The sequence below is a fragment of the Haliaeetus leucocephalus genome, unplaced genomic scaffold (assembly GCF_000737465.1).
Source record: "Haliaeetus leucocephalus isolate CR32 unplaced genomic scaffold, Haliaeetus_leucocephalus-4.0 Scaffold164, whole genome shotgun sequence".
Lineage (NCBI taxonomy): Eukaryota > Metazoa > Chordata > Aves > Accipitriformes > Accipitridae > Haliaeetus > Haliaeetus leucocephalus.
Window position 1 is genome coordinate 1,092,785 of NW_010972600.1, and position 14,611 is coordinate 1,107,395.

Below are 14,611 nucleotides of genomic sequence, written 5' to 3' on the forward strand. Positions count from 1 at the left end.
GGCGGCGGGCCCGCGGGAGGCCGGGGGTCTGGCCCGCCGGCACGGCCTGCTCTGCCTGGGTCAGGTGCGGCCGGGTCGGTGCCCGCGGGCCGGTCGGGTGCCGCGGGGAGGGCGATGGGGCAGGCGGGGACTGGGGCGAGCCCAGCAGCTCCCGTCCACGCACCCTCGTCCCACGCCGTTGTCCCCCTTCGCTCGTCCCCTCCGCTCACCCCCACCCTGTGTCCCACAGCGGGACGCTGGTTTAATGTTCAAATAGGGGTGTTCGATCGTTCCCTCTAGTGCTTTTAAACCGTCGGAGGCGGGTGAAAGCATAAGGGGCGCGTGTTGCTGATGGCCTCCGTGTGCGCACGGGTGAGCGAGGAAACCCGAAGGGCACACGCAAACCCCCCCGGGAGCCCACCCTCTCTCCAAGCGACACTCCCCACTTGTCTTGCCACGTACAACTCGCATTAAATGCACCTTTCTGATCCCTACGGCCCACATAGAGCTGGCACACGCGTCCGCAGCCCAGCTGCTTGTCTAAAAACTGCCTCTTACAACAGCTCCTTGCTGCCTGCAGGTGATGGAGGGAGAGCCTTATTATCATTTCAAACACCGTGGCACCAGGCAGAAAGCCTTAAGCAGACACTGGGGCTGGAATATGCGCCTGACAAAAGAGCCAAAGGTAGGGAGGAGGAGGTTGCAGGGACCCAAGTTACCGCATGCCTGCTGGGCAGGCTCTGCCTGCCACCAACAACGCTGCTTCCCACCCAGGTTCTCTGGTTTGAGCAACAAACCGTAAAGAGGCGCACGAAGAGAAGCGTCAGTGTGGTGCCAACAGATCCCTGGTTCCATAAACAGTGGTACATGGTGAGATTTTGCCACTCTCTCGTCTAATCCTCAAGCAAATCGCCTCCCCGATGTGTAAACAGGACTAATGCTAACAGTGATGATGCAGCAGAAGAGGCCTTGAAGGTCACCCGCAGCCCGCTACCCAGGGGCTGATCAAATTTAATCCGTTTTCCAGAATAATGACATCAATCCCGATCTAAACATCCTCACTGCTTGGAGCAAAGGGTACACGGGGCTGGGGGTCGTGCTGACCGTCCTGGACGATGGGATTGAGAAGGACCATCCGGACCTGTCTGCCAACTACGTAACTATGAGGGGCCGAGCGGCGCGGGCTGCAGGAACCGGCTCCTTCAGGGCGTGTTGTCTCCAGGGGAGGGTGGGAGCTGGTGCCTTCATCCCGCCCGTGGGACTTTGCAGTGGGAACTCAGCCTCTCTGTGGCTGAATCAAAAGGTTTGACGTCTCCCGCAGTGCATTCTCACATCAAGGAAACGTTAGAACTTGTACACGGTCAAGCCCCCAAAATAGATGTAATTACAGCAAGCTGCAAAGCCAGTACAGCTGGTAAACCCTCACATGCTCTGAGAGCCGAGAGGAAAGGATAGGTAAATCTTAGCTGTTGTTTATAACAACATCGTTTCAGTGGTTTGTAGTTCCTCTCTCCTAGCTGTGCGGCTTGCCCTCAGGTGACTTGCCATGCTGGGCTTTCTCAGTGAACATAAACCTGGGCAAGATGAAGCAGCACAGCAATGTGCAAAGTTATGCTCCTTTAGCGAAATCCCATTTCCAACAACCCCAGGTTAACCCGGTACAGTTGCTGGGTGCGAAGGGGCACCCCCTGCCCTCTCCCAGCGGGGCAGGCAGTGAGCTCATGGGCAGGCAGGGTGATCTGCGCTGCCAGACACCGGGTGAAGCACCAGGCGCCTGCGTCAAGCTGTCACAATCCATGCTGAAAGGCAGTTTGCTCATGCCGGTGCCTCTTTTTGCAATAGGACCCTCTGGCAAGTTACGACTTCAACAGCAATGACCCTGATCCCCAGCCCAGGTACGCCACCGGGGACGAGAACTGGTAAGTTTTGCCCAGCACCCTGTACTGGGTGCTTTATCTCTCTGGGGGCTGAGGCTGTCCCAGGCCCCTTCACCCCTCACAGAGGATGGCTCACAGGCTAACTCTGCCCCTCAGGCACGGGACACGCTGTGCAGGAGAAGTGGCAGCTGCAGCCAACAACCGAATCTGCGGAGCAGGCGTTGCGTACAATGCCAAAGTCGGAGGTGAGCTGTTGCTCCGGCGTGCTGGTGGGAGGAAAGTTGCAAACCAGCTCTGGCACCCTGGGGGGACACACGTGGCCCCAGGCAGGGCTGTTCTGGGGGGGAGATGGGGGCTTGCAGGTGAGTAGAGGGTGCTGCGGTGTTACTGCACATCCAGCCATGGTGTGGGGCTCGGTGCTCGCTGGGGGTTTAATGCCTACCACAACACCAGGCTCCGGCAGGCAGCACCAACGCTGCGTGGGCTCAGGCTCCCCTGAGGAAGCAAGTGTGGCAAATGGGGTTAAAAGGTGGGAGAACTCACTGGGCTTAATTGCAAAGGGCTTAATGAGGAGCTTTGGGAACCAGCTCACAGCAGCGGCCGGCCGCACAGACCCACGGGAGCCTGATCTCCTTAGGGCAGCATCATGTGAAAGGTGCTCAAGGCAACCGGGGGCGGGGGGGTGAAGTGGGGGCCAGCGAGATGCCCCTCAGCCTTTACATCGGTGTATCATGCATGAGGCTCCTGTCCACCCAGAGCCAGCATGGCCTCCTGCGTGCTGCCGCCTCTCGGACACTGCTGCTCCTCTTCCTGGCCCCGCAGGCGTGCGGATGCTGGACGGTCCCATCACAGACATGGTGGAGGCTCAGTCCCTCAGCCTGCGTCCCCAGCACATCCACATCTACAGTGCCAGCTGGGGCCCCGAGGATGACGGGAAGACCGTGGACGGGCCAGGCGTGCTGGCTGCGGAGGCTTTCCACAGAGGGGTCACCAAAGTAAGCTCGGTGCTGGCCTCGGGGACCTCACCGGCACAGGGACTCCCTGCTCATCCCCCTCTGCCTCCCTCCCTGCCAGGGACGGGGTGGCCTCGGCTCCATCTTCATCTGGGCCTCCGGCAACGGTGGGATCAACTACGACAACTGCAACTGCGATGGGTACGCCAACAGCATCTATACCCTCTCGGTGGGCAGCGTCCTGGCAGGCGGCCGGAGGCCCTGGTACAGCGAGGGCTGCTCCGCCATCCTCACCACCACCTACAGCAGCAGGACCACGAGCGAAGTGCAGATCGTAAGTGCCATGCCGGCTCTGCCGGAGCAACCGCACTTGGGCAGACACCAGTTCCCAGTACGGAGCTGGTTCATCCAAGCCCTCCTTACCTGGGGAGGGAGAGGGAGCCTTTATTAAAGTGTCCACAGTAGACCCCAAAAAGCATGAAGGGACCCGGAGGGAGCATTTATTGAAGTTGCCCAACTCCAAACAGTCCTGCCCTCTGCTCCAGCAGCAGGCAATGGTGCCGAGACCCCCCTTCTCCCCCCCAGGTGACCACCGACCTACACCACCGCTGCACCGACAAGCACACAGGCACCTCTGCCTCAGCCCCGCTGGCCGCAGGAATGGTCGCCCTCGCGCTGGAGGCCAAGTAGGTGACATCGTGGCAGCGGGACAATGCCCAGGGAGAGCCTGGTGCCTCGCCAGGACCCTGAAGGGACAAGGAAGGGAGACTTTGCTAGCAGGGAGGTTTGGGAATGCGGAGCTGAGGTCTCCCAGGGCTGTGGTGGGGCAGCATCTTCTCCCAGGACACTGAAGGGGAGCAGCCAGAGGCAGAAGGAGACTTGTCCTCTGGAGGTCTCTGTTGCTCGCTTTTTGGCAGTGAAGGAGGTTGTGGGGGGACCAGCTTCGACCCAGACAGCTAACTTAATTACCCACATCGGAATTTAGAAGAGCCAGATCTGACCCTCAAAAGCTAACCCAAAGCAGAGACCTCTGTCCCCAAATCCTGCTTGCTTCCAGCCCAGCACTGACCTGGCGTGACCTACAGCATCTCGTCATCAGGACCTCCAAGCCCGCTCACCTGCAGGCAGAAGACTGGGCTGTGAACGGGGTCGGACGCAAGGGTGAGTTCAGGGCTCAGCCGCTGCCTGCCCTGCCTGCTCCTGCTTCCCTCCCCTGGCTGCGGCGGGGGTGTGCTGCCCCTCAAACTCCTGCCAGCATACCTGGGGCAGGAGCCCCCAGTGCTCTCCCAGTGCAGAGGGGTCCACCTTGGCTGGCATCTGCTTTTCAGTGAGCCACCACTATGGCTACGGGCTCCTGGACGCTGGTCTGCTGGTGGAGATGGCCAAGGAGTGGAAAGGAACTCGGCCCCAGCAGAGGGGTTCGGTCAAGGCTCTTCACACCCCCCGGTAAGGGCCAATATCCCCTGGGTCTGACCTTGGCCATTGCAGGAACAGACATTGCTTCTCCAAAAGTGGTCTGCGCTGCACGGCTTCTGCTGTAACCACAGGGCTGTGCTTAGAGGTCATGGTAGAGGGCAGGATGCCCATGGAGGGGGAAGAGATGCCCTTACCTGTGTCTTGTACTTGGTAGGAACATCGGCTCCAAGCTCACCGTCTCTACAGACGTCTCCTGCTCTGGGAGGACCAAGCACATCCGCTCGCTGGAGCACGTCCAGGTCCAGCTCTCTCTGAGCTACAGCCGCAGGGGGGACCTGGTGATTGCTCTGACCAGCCCGATGGGGACCACGTCCACGCTGGTGACTGTGCGGTAAGAGCGCTCTGCGAGCTTGCAGGGAGCACGTTGCAATGAGACTTGCGAGCTGCTAGGGTGGGGGGGCAGAGGGGGGTCCTCCTCTCAGCCTCTCCTGGGGCCAGGAGACTCTCCCCCACACTGAAGTGGCTGCTTCTGGTCCCCAGAGGGAACGGGCTCACCGTGCCCAAAACTCTTCTGTGGCCCTTGTCATGTCTCAGCAATGCCCCCTTAAACCAAGAACAGGGTGACTCTAGGGCCTCCATGGGCCGTATCCCTCCCCTCCAGCCCCTGGGCATCACTCCCAGCTCTCTTCTCCTCCAGCCCGTACGACACCAGCCAGCAGGGCTACAAGGACTGGACCTTCATGTCCACACACTTCTGGGATGAGAACCCCAACGGGACCTGGACACTCCGGCTAGAGAACAAGGGCGATGCCTATAACACAGGTGGGTGCCCAGGGCCCCAGGGGAGCAAACGCCATTCATGAGGGTCACCAGTGCCCGGTCATTCTTCTTTCCCCTACTTTGATTAGCAACTTGTTGACTTGTCCTTTTCCTGCTCCTCCTGGGTATGTGAGCCTTCTTTTTCCACAGGGACATGCTTGTTTGTTTTGAGGGTGTCTCTGGCCAGCACACAGCCAGGAAGGGGGCATGGATTGCTCTCCCCCGCGTAGCCTCAAAGCTTCCAGCCCCACATCCACCAGCTTGCAGATCCCAAACACTGGAGGGTGGGAACATGGGTGCCGTCAGCACTGAATCTTGTCCCTTCTGCCCCCAGGTCTGCTGACCAGCTTCATCCTGCACCTCCACGGCACAGACGAGGAGATGACAGCCAGGCATTTTGCAGCCTCTGCTACGGACAAGTGCCTCAGGCGGGATGCGCAGGGAGCGTGCGAGGGTGAGTCTTTGGGCAGGAGGGGACGGTGCTTTTGGCCCCACAGCCTGGCCGATACCACCCTTCCTCCACAGACTGCGGCAGCTCTTTGTTCGCCTACCGGCACTCCTGCCTGTCCTACTGCCCTCCGCGCTACTACAGCCGTATCCAGAGATCTGCCACTGAGACAAGGGGAGTCACCACCAACGCAGCCCGCGTCTGTGCCAGCTGCCACCCCTCCTGCTACACGTGCCGGGGCGCTTCGGCCAACAACTGCACGGCCTGTCCTCCTGCTGGCACCTTCGATGAGCTCACCCGATCCTGCTCCCCTCTGCAGGGCTTCCCCACCGAGGAGGGGCTGCAGAGTGACCTTCTCCCTGTCCTTGTCTGCGGGACCCTCATCCTCTCAGCCTTCCTCTATGTCACATACCGTGTGGCCTTTTGCATCACGAAAGGTAGCTCCTGCTGTCCCCGGGCTAGAAGGGTAGTGTGACACCAGCCTGGGCTGCACGGACACAGGGGGCTGGATCCCAGCCTGGGACAGAGCTGCCCTCACCTGGCTTCTGAAATAAACTGGTTGTTGCCTTTCTGGACCACCCTCTCTGAAGGGTAATTTCCCTTCCCAGCAGAGCCTGGGCTGATCCCAGCCTGTGTCCAGCTCTGCACATCAGCAGGGACACAGGTTGTGGCTTCCCTCCCCGCCTGGCTCATCCTCTCCCCCCCACACACACACAGACACCCCCCCCAGGGACCCTGACCTGGCACGCTCCTGCGAGGGAGCTATTTCCAGAAGAGCCAGGAGCCCTGCGCCCTTTCCCACGCGTGGAGGGCCGTGGGGAAGAGGAGATGGGACTTCTCTCCAAACAGCTGCACCCAAGTGACCGCAGCCAGCTCCTCTGGCACAAGCTTAGCTGCGAGACCACGCAGCTTTCGGCAGAGGGGAGGCAGCCAGGCTCCAAACCGCTGCTTGGGGAGAACAGCCCGGACCCATACCACACAGTACAGAGCACGGTGCAGTCCCTGGTTCTTGTTTACCAGCAGCCTTTAATTCTTAAAAAAAGAGGTCCCAGGGTTGCCGCACCCCATGGCCGCCCTGCTCTTCCCCCCCCCACCCCACCACGGCAGCGAGCAGAGGCAAATGGCTGGCAGCAGCGCAGCAGCAGCTGCACCCCGGCACGCAACACAGCACCAGGCAGGGCTGGGACGGGCATGGGGAGAGCTGCCAACTGGGGCCCTCCCAGGGGCATCGGCACCACGCCGGGATCAGCCTCCCAACCGCAGGACCACGGCTGCCCCGGGACACGGCCGTGGCACGGCAGGGTGGGGGTGGTTTGTTCTCCCCCCCGCGCCGGCCGTGCCATCCCTGAGCACGTTTGCACAGCTGAGGCGTGCTTGGGAGTTACAGAAGAGAGCGAGACCTTTGTCCAAGTGTATAATCACCCATGAAAAAGCCCTTGGCCGGACCTTACAGAGCGCAGACAGGAGGGAGCTGGGATGGAGCTTTTCCTCAAAAGGCACTGGGATCCATGCCTCGCAGCCTGCCTGGGAACACGAGCAGAGCACGGCTGCAAACACCAAGGGAGGGGCCTGGGGGCAACGGCTTTGCCAAAACATCAGCCCAGCGCCACGGGATGAGTTAAGAGCCTGGACGCACTGGACTGCGGCTTCCCGTGGCAGTGCGAGCCTCACCGGCCCCTCCGAGGGGTCTTCTCCGTCCCCCTCCCCTCCGTCTGGGCTGCCCTTAGTCCTCAGTGGGCAGCCTGCGGTGCAGGAACCGACGCTGGATCTCGGCGCGCACATCATCCTGCATGGGGAGAGATGGGAATAGGGGAGGGCTGTGCCCAGAGAGGGGGTCCAGGGCAGCTCACACTGCCCTGCCCCAGGAGCCCAGGTTGCCCATCCCCTCTCCAGCTCCCCCCCCTCGGTCCTCACCGCCCGGCAGAGCTGTCCCAGCAGCAGGGTGAGGTGCAGCAGTTCTTCGTCCCACAGGTCCCCCCACCACCTCTGCACTGGGATCCAGTTGGCAGCCTGGGGAGAGAGAGGGTGAACACTGGCCACAGAGGAGCCATCATAGCCGTGGTGGTCCCAGTGAGCTGGTGGACACAAAAACCCCTCTCAAAATCCATCGCTGCCAGTACCTGGGTGGGGAAGCCCTGGATGGTGTGGTCCAGGGCCACTGTCTTGGCCAGGTCCCTGCCCAGGCGGGTCAGGTCCTTCCAGTAGGAGCCCCGGGCGCAGAGGCAGTCCGGCTGGGAGAGGCAGCGCCTGGAAGGGGAGGCAGAGCCCGTGGGGACCAGTCCCTGCCACATGGGAGGTCCCCAGCGGGGTTTCACCAAGGCCATCATCACCTGATCAGCTTCTTCTTGGGGTCCAGCACATCCAGGACCTTCTCGGCATAGTCCCGCTTTGCAGTTGTGAAGATGAAGATCTGGGGGAGCAGGCAAAGGTCCCTGCACAGGCTGCCCGAGTCCCTCCCTCCCCGATGCAGAGGCACCACACCGGCTTCCTGCAAGACCCCAGGGGAACGTGGGGGCTCCGGGTACCTCGTAGGTCTTGGAAAGGCTCTCCAGGAACTGCTCCACATGGGGACGCAGCTTCACATGGACCTGGAAGGGAACAGCATCGCCAGGCAGCCCCAGCACCCAAGTTCTGGCACCCAGGTGGGACCAGCACCCCAAGCATGATCCAAGGGGCCCCTCAGCCACCCTCTCCCCGGGGTCTCCTTCCCCTCTGGCTGTCAGGGGAGGACACGGGCACAGAGCCCACATGGACAATGTGGCTCGTCACAGCCCTCTGTGCCCCCCCACCTCAACCAGGGACCCAGCACCCCACTGTCCCAACCCCAGCACATGAGCATCCACCTTGTAGGAGTCTCCCTGGAAGACCGTGGTGAAGGTGGCCACGGCACCCTGCCGCCAGCCAGCGAGCACAGAGGAGCAGACCAGGGTCCCCTCCTGCAGAGCGGGGAACAGAGTCAGACCCCAGCCCCAGGGCTGCAGTCGTTCCCCCCAGACCCCCCCCAAGCTCACCAGCTCCAGGACGAGGGTGCGCTCCGGCGTGCTGCGGGTCTTTCGGGGACCATCCCTGCCAGGCACTGGGACCGCAGGGACCAGCCTGGCCAGAGGAAGGCAGAGGGTTGGCATTGCTGCAGGGCTGGGGGGCTGCGGGGACCCCCTCCCGCATACTCACAGGCTGGGGGCAGCAGGGTCCTGGCACTCATCTGCAGGGAGCCCCGAGAAGTAGGCACCCTTATAGCGGGGCTGCGGTGAAGGGCTCATAGGTTCTGTAGGGACAGAAGGGTCCTGGGGTGACCCCCACTTCCCCAGGCAGGGATTGCCCGGGGGGGGGGCAGACACAGACACACTCACCCCTTTCCCCAGGACAGGGGGGAGCAGACGCCAGCCTGCAATGCTCCCCCTTGAGACGCAGCTTTGCCAGCCGGCCCTTCCTGGGGGTCACGGACTCCAAGGGGGGACACGGGACACACTCCCAGGAGTCCCAGCCCCACAGCGGGCAACGATCATCCTGGTCCCCTTCTCTCTGCCGGCTCTTAGCCCGCCGGCGAGCCCCAGCCTTGATGGCCGAGAGCCCCAGGTCCCCACTGCTCTCCCTGCGGGGTCTCTTTGCACGTGGGGTGACTGTCCCCAACCCCGCCATGGCTGGGACAGCCGGACAGGGACACCCCAAGCACAGGATGCCCAAAGGTGACAGCACAGAGCAGCAGCCCTGGGGCTGCCAGGCATTGCTCCCGGGCCGTCCCCCCAAGGGCAGAGCAGCCAGCACACCCACCCCTGCCCAGAGACAACCCCCCCCAGGCAACCCCAAACCAGCCATGAGGGGTGGGAGGGGACACTTTTATAGGGTGGAGGCACTTTTTTCCCAGTCCTAATCACCCCAAGGTGCTTCTGCCTGCGTTCCAGAGCACCTGGCATCAGCCAGGCTTTACTGGGACCAGCTGGGGAGCGCAGCACAGAGACCCAGGTGCCCCCAGGGCTCATCTCTGGCTCCTGGTGATTAATTACGCGGTGTGCTAAGGAACCTCCTGGGCTGGCAGCTGCCACTCAGGGCACCCACCCCAGGTACCCCCCCCCAGCTGTGGCCCCAGCCCCGTGCCCAGTTTGGGAACAGTCACCAGCGACACGAGCTGGTAGAGCTCAGCCCTTCCCCAAGCACCCGCTCCAAACCCACCCCCGGATGGGTGCGAGACCATTCCCGGAGCACCAAGTGGGAGATGCACCCCGCAGCACCCCGGACACATCCTGTCCCCCCACGGGCCCCGCGGTTGTGCCCGCCAGCCCGCGGGTTGGGTTACGGGCGAGGGGGCTCCGGCACAGGGAGGGACCCGCTCGCCTCTGCCGGAAAAGAGATAAGCAGCAGGTCCCTGACCTCGAAAAGCAGAACCTGGCCGGCGTCCATCTCAGGGACAGGGACACGCTGCTGGGCGGGAGCATTTCTCTGGGGGCTCAGCATGGGGACAAGGGAGGGGACCCCCTGCGGTGGGGAGGGCATGGGACACCCTGGGCCGGTTCCAGCCAGGAAGGCGCACACGGCGAAGGAGGTGATATACAGGTTTATTTTCTGCAAAAAAATAAATTACCACCATCCTCCACCCCTCCGCAGCCAAGTCGACCCCAAGGACGGTGAGATGCCCGGCACAGGGCAGAGGGCGGGACGGGGGGGCCCTGGCCCCTCCACAGCCACGGAAAGGGTTCGGTGCACGGCAGGAGCGTTGCCAGCCCCTGGGTTTGCCCTCGGGGTCCCGCCGGCTGCCCCCTCCCCTGGCGATGGAGCCCAGGGAGGGGGTTCAGGGCGGCCGGGGCTGGGGACAGTGCTGGGCTGCCTCCCGCACCAGCCGGTCCTCACGGGGCGTCCACGGCCGGGCATAGCCGTTGTCCTGCAGCAGGATGCGGTTGAGCGTGCGCTCGTAGTTGACGTGCCGCCGTGCCATGAGCAGGTACTCGCCGCCCTCCTGGAGCCGGGGGCAACCGCAGATGTTGGGGACCCACACGTATTCCCGGGACACCAGCGGGAAGCGGTGCCGATACGGCGTTTTCACCTCCACCTCGTAGCGCGTCTCTTGCCCCACTAAGCGCTGCGCCAGGATCCGGCCCTGGAAGACTGAGGGGCGAGCGTGGGGCACCCTGAGCTGGGCACTTTCCCCGGCATCACCCCGAGCCCCTTCCCGTCCCCGGCGCTCACCGAAGTCACTCTGGCAGAAGTGCCAGATGCGCTGGGAACGTCCCTTGGGTGGGCGGCACCTCCCGCATCGCTCTGCGGGGGCAAAGCTGTAGCAGTTTAGGGGGGGAGAGGAGACACTGCACCCCCAAAACCCCCTCCTGCAGCAGCAGGAGGGGGAATGGGGTTCTATACCCCATAAGGAGAGAGGGGACACGCCGGCCTCCCGAGGGTCCTGGGGAGGGTTTAGTCAGGGGGCCCTTTTTTAGGGTGCCCATCTCATGGAGAACCCCTGGGGGTCTCCAGGACCCTCCCCACAGCAGAGACCCCAGGGTTACGGGGGGGCTGTTGGGACCCCCACAGGGGAGCAGGCACCTGCGGCAGCCCGGGCCACGCTCCAGCTGGGGGGGCTTCTCGGCGGCGGCTCCGTGACAGAGCCCCTGGGCTTGGTCGGTGGTGCCGGGGCCGGGGTGACCACGGGCTCCGGGGGTGGGGGGCTGCCGGCCCCCCGGGGCTGGGTCTGCCGCAGGGGGCTGGTGTTGACATGGCCAGGCTGGGGGTGCCCACGGGGCAGCCAGAACTCGTACTCAATGCCAGGGTTGGGCTCCTGCAGCAGGACCTGCGTGGGCAAGGGCAGAGCTAAGAGGAGCGATGGGGGCTGGGGGCCAGTTGCCCCCATCCCCGTACCACCCCTGCCCTCACCATCACATGCAGATCCTTGTCGGTGGGCCCGGGCGCCTCCAGGGTCTCGGTGCCATCGGGGTCCCGGGCATAGTGCAGCTGGGTGCCGGCCACCTCGTATGGTCCCGGCCAGGCAATGGACCAGTCCCCGTTGAGCACGTAGCGCCCATCGCTTGTCATCAGGGCTGCGGGAAGGAGCACGTCCAGGGGCCGAGCACTGCATGGTCCCCGGGACCCCCGTGCTGGGCTGGGCTGGGGGCAGCCCAGATGCCTGGGTCCCCACCGGAGGCCTCTCCCCAAGCAGGGAGGGCAGCGTGGGCTGGGAGAGCTGCGGTCGGGGCTCAGGAGAAATCTGCTTTCTTGTAAGAACTTGGCTTCGGTCCCAAGCCGGAGCCAAACCCTGGTGTGCAAACCCCCCCCCCGCAAGCCCTGGCGCTGGAAGGGAACAGGGCCCCGACTGGATCAGGAGGAGGACTGGGGGGTCTGGGGACAGGGGACCTGGTCCTGGTCCTGCGCTGCCTGGCCTGGCCCCGCTCCAGCTCAGCCCTTCCCAAAACCCACGGCCGCAGCCTCTGGAAAATTGCCCCGAGCGCCGGCAAGTTCACTGAACCCGTGATGCTCAAAACAGCATCTGAGGGGGGGAACCGGCACGGCACGGCACAGCCACCCCTTGCCCTGCCCTGCCTGCACCCATGGGTGGCACCAACCAGGACCAACTGGGATGGACTGGGACGGAGACAGGACACGTCCTACCGAGGTAGTTGCGGCTCTTGTCCGTCACCTTGATATGGGTGGCCCCAGCTGGGATCTTGGTCACATTCATGTACCCAAAATAACCTGGCAGGGAGGGCACAGTCAGGGCAGAGCCAGGGCACAGCCCGAGGGGACAGCCCGTGGACAGGGGGGGACAGGGCTGGGGTGGGAGGGGACCGGGCACAGAGGAGCTCTGGGTCTGGTGCAGCCCCAGCCCCAGCCCAGGAACCAGCGACATGAACCCAGACTGGTCCAACATGCTGGGACATCTGGGGCACCCGATGATGGCCCTGGGGTGCCATCCAGGGCTGTCTGCCCTCACAGGCATCATCGTCCCTACAGCCTGGCCAGACACCCCATGGACATTGGATACGGACGCACGGACCCTGGGTGCCCCCAGGGACCCCTGAACAGCCCTGGGGACGCCATGGATTGTGCCCCAGAGACCCCCCACCCACCCTCTGGAGGAGCGATACCCTCTGCAACGAGACAAAATCACCCCGGTGAGGGTGATCCTCCAAGCCCGCTGTCCCTGTCCCTAAGTGTTGGGGACAGGAAGGGATCAGGGACGATGCCCCAACGGCAATGAGGGAGAGGGGACGGGGGGACGGGGGACCCAGGCGACACCTTGGGAACACAGATGGGGGACGGGAGGACAGGGGAGCCAAGAGCCAAAGCATTCACCCATGGAGGGGGCCGGGGCAATGGTTCATTCACCGGAGGAGGGGTCCGTGCCCTGGAAGAGCCGGTGCACGAAGAGACACGTGTCGTGGCCGCCGCCGCACTGGCCGCAGGCGTCGGGCTGTGTGCCCGAGCCCAGGATCCCATCGCAGCCCACGCTCTGCGGGGAGCCGAGACACAGCCTCAGGGTGGGGGGTCAGGGCTGGGGGTCCCGGGGGTCCCGGGGATCCCGGCCCTACGCACACCCACCAGGCAGCGCCCGCCAACGCAGAGGTCCGGGGAGCCGGGGCTGCAGCGGGTGCCGTCCAACACCCGGCCGAAGGTGTAGTAGAAGTTGTGCCCCATGGCCAGGCAGTTGAGGTCACAGACGTTGGGGGCTGCCGGAGCCAGGAGGGAAGGGAAAGGGGTGACGCCGGTGGCAGCCATGGCCCCCGGTCAACCCGGTGATGCCGCCCGCCATCTCAGGACTCACCTCCATGGAAGGGCACCCAGCGGTACCGGGCTTGCGTGCCCAGGACGGGCTTGTTGTCGTAGAGAGAGCACTGCATGGCACGGAAGGGCACCGAGCCGCCGGGGCAGCCCTGCGGGAGCAGCAGGATGGAGCCCCTGCGGGATGGGGGGGACGGAGCCCTGCGGGGCCGGGACCAGGGCCAGCCATGCCGTGCCACGACCCTCGCACGCTCACCTGGAGCTGGCAGAGCCGGTACTGCCGCGGGTCACCCGTGCACGGCTCCTCCTCGGTGGACCTACGGCCACAGCGTCAGCGCGGCGGGGACGGAGCACGGCCTCCCCGAGCAGCCCTGCCTGCACCCTGCGTCCCCCACAGGGACATTCCCCATCTCCGGGGCCAGGATGCCGCCGAGCCACCGAGCTGCAGCCGGGTGGGAAGTGACGCATCCCCATGAGGCAGTGGGAGCAGGGACCACGATGTCCCGCATGGGGCCACATCCTGCTGGAGCTGCACCCCAGGATGGATGCGGCAGGGTCCAGCTCCCCCCCTGCCCTCCCCGATCCCTTCCCCTCCAAAATCAGGCTGAAATTTAGCCAGGGCGTAGCGCGGTGCCGAGGGCTCGCAGGGACAGTGAGGAGTCAGCGACAGAGCAGTGTCATGGGGTGTGGGGTGCTGCGGGGGGTGTGGAGGAGTGGGGACACCCCAGGGGGGTCATGCTGCCCCGTCCCCCACTCACCGCAGGCACCTCCGGGTGCGGAGGGCGACGCCGTCCCCACAGGAGCTGGAGCAGGAGCTCCAGGGTCCCCAGGACCCCCAGGTGCCCCGGGCCGGCTGCCGGCGGGGCCGAGCAGGGGCTGGGGGCTCGGGGACCTGCGCCGGTGTCCCCAGGGCTGGGCCCTGCGTGGAGGAAGGTGACGGTCAGCGCCGGGGCTGGGCTCGAGCGGCCTGGGGGTCCCGCCGCGCACCCCAAACCCCTCACCTGCGCTGTGCCGCCGGCGCAGCCCAGGCTAAGCCAGGCCAGGAGCAGCAGCCACCATGGTTGCCGGCACCTGCGGGAGCAGGGAGCGCTGAGCCCCACCGTCCCCAGGGACCGGGGCGGCCGGCAGCGGGGTGTCCCACATCCCGGCATCGGCGCTGCCGAGGCGGGACGGCCACCGCCGTGTCCCCCGCAGGGACCCCAGCAAGGGGGACGGAAGCGAGACGGAGGCAAGACGAGACACAGCGGGGAGGGTCCCCACCACCGGCGGCACCAGCCGGGGATGTGGGGGTCTGGTGCCACGCGGCCACACCGGAGTCTCGGACCCCGAGCAAGGCCAGGTGGGTGGGCGCAGCCGAGCAGGCGACGCCGCATCCCGCACATGTGCCCCACGCGGCGGCGGGCACGGGAGACGACACC

General features: G+C 64.7%; 2 protein-coding genes across 2 annotated transcripts; one reads left to right on the forward strand and one right to left on the reverse strand.

Annotated features, from left to right (window-relative positions):
• Positions 1-10: 10 nt before the first annotated feature.
• Positions 11-5,967, forward strand: PCSK4 (proprotein convertase subtilisin/kexin type 4). Its single transcript, XM_010563283.1, has 15 exons — positions 11-64; positions 560-664; positions 754-849; positions 1,007-1,135; positions 1,822-1,898; positions 2,013-2,101; positions 2,679-2,851; positions 2,931-3,143; positions 3,395-3,495; positions 3,867-3,970; positions 4,138-4,255; positions 4,440-4,616; positions 4,923-5,047; positions 5,379-5,498; positions 5,570-5,967. The coding sequence occupies exons 2-15, from the start codon at positions 563-565 to the stop codon at positions 5,965-5,967; spliced, it is 2,022 nt and encodes a 673-aa protein (XP_010561585.1). The 5' UTR covers positions 11-64; positions 560-562.
• A 4,311-nt stretch (positions 5,968-10,278) lies between these two features.
• On the reverse strand, positions 10,279-14,344 carry ADAMTSL5 (ADAMTS-like 5). Its single transcript, XM_010563285.1, has 11 exons — positions 14,195-14,344; positions 13,952-14,112; positions 13,450-13,510; positions 13,237-13,345; positions 13,014-13,141; positions 12,801-12,924; positions 12,084-12,167; positions 11,352-11,515; positions 11,023-11,268; positions 10,674-10,743; positions 10,279-10,592 (listed from the first exon to the last, which is right to left on the reverse strand). Exons 1-11 carry the CDS (start codon positions 14,342-14,344, stop codon positions 10,279-10,281), a joined length of 1,611 nt encoding a protein of 536 aa, XP_010561587.1.
• Positions 14,345-14,611: the final 267 nt, after the last annotated feature.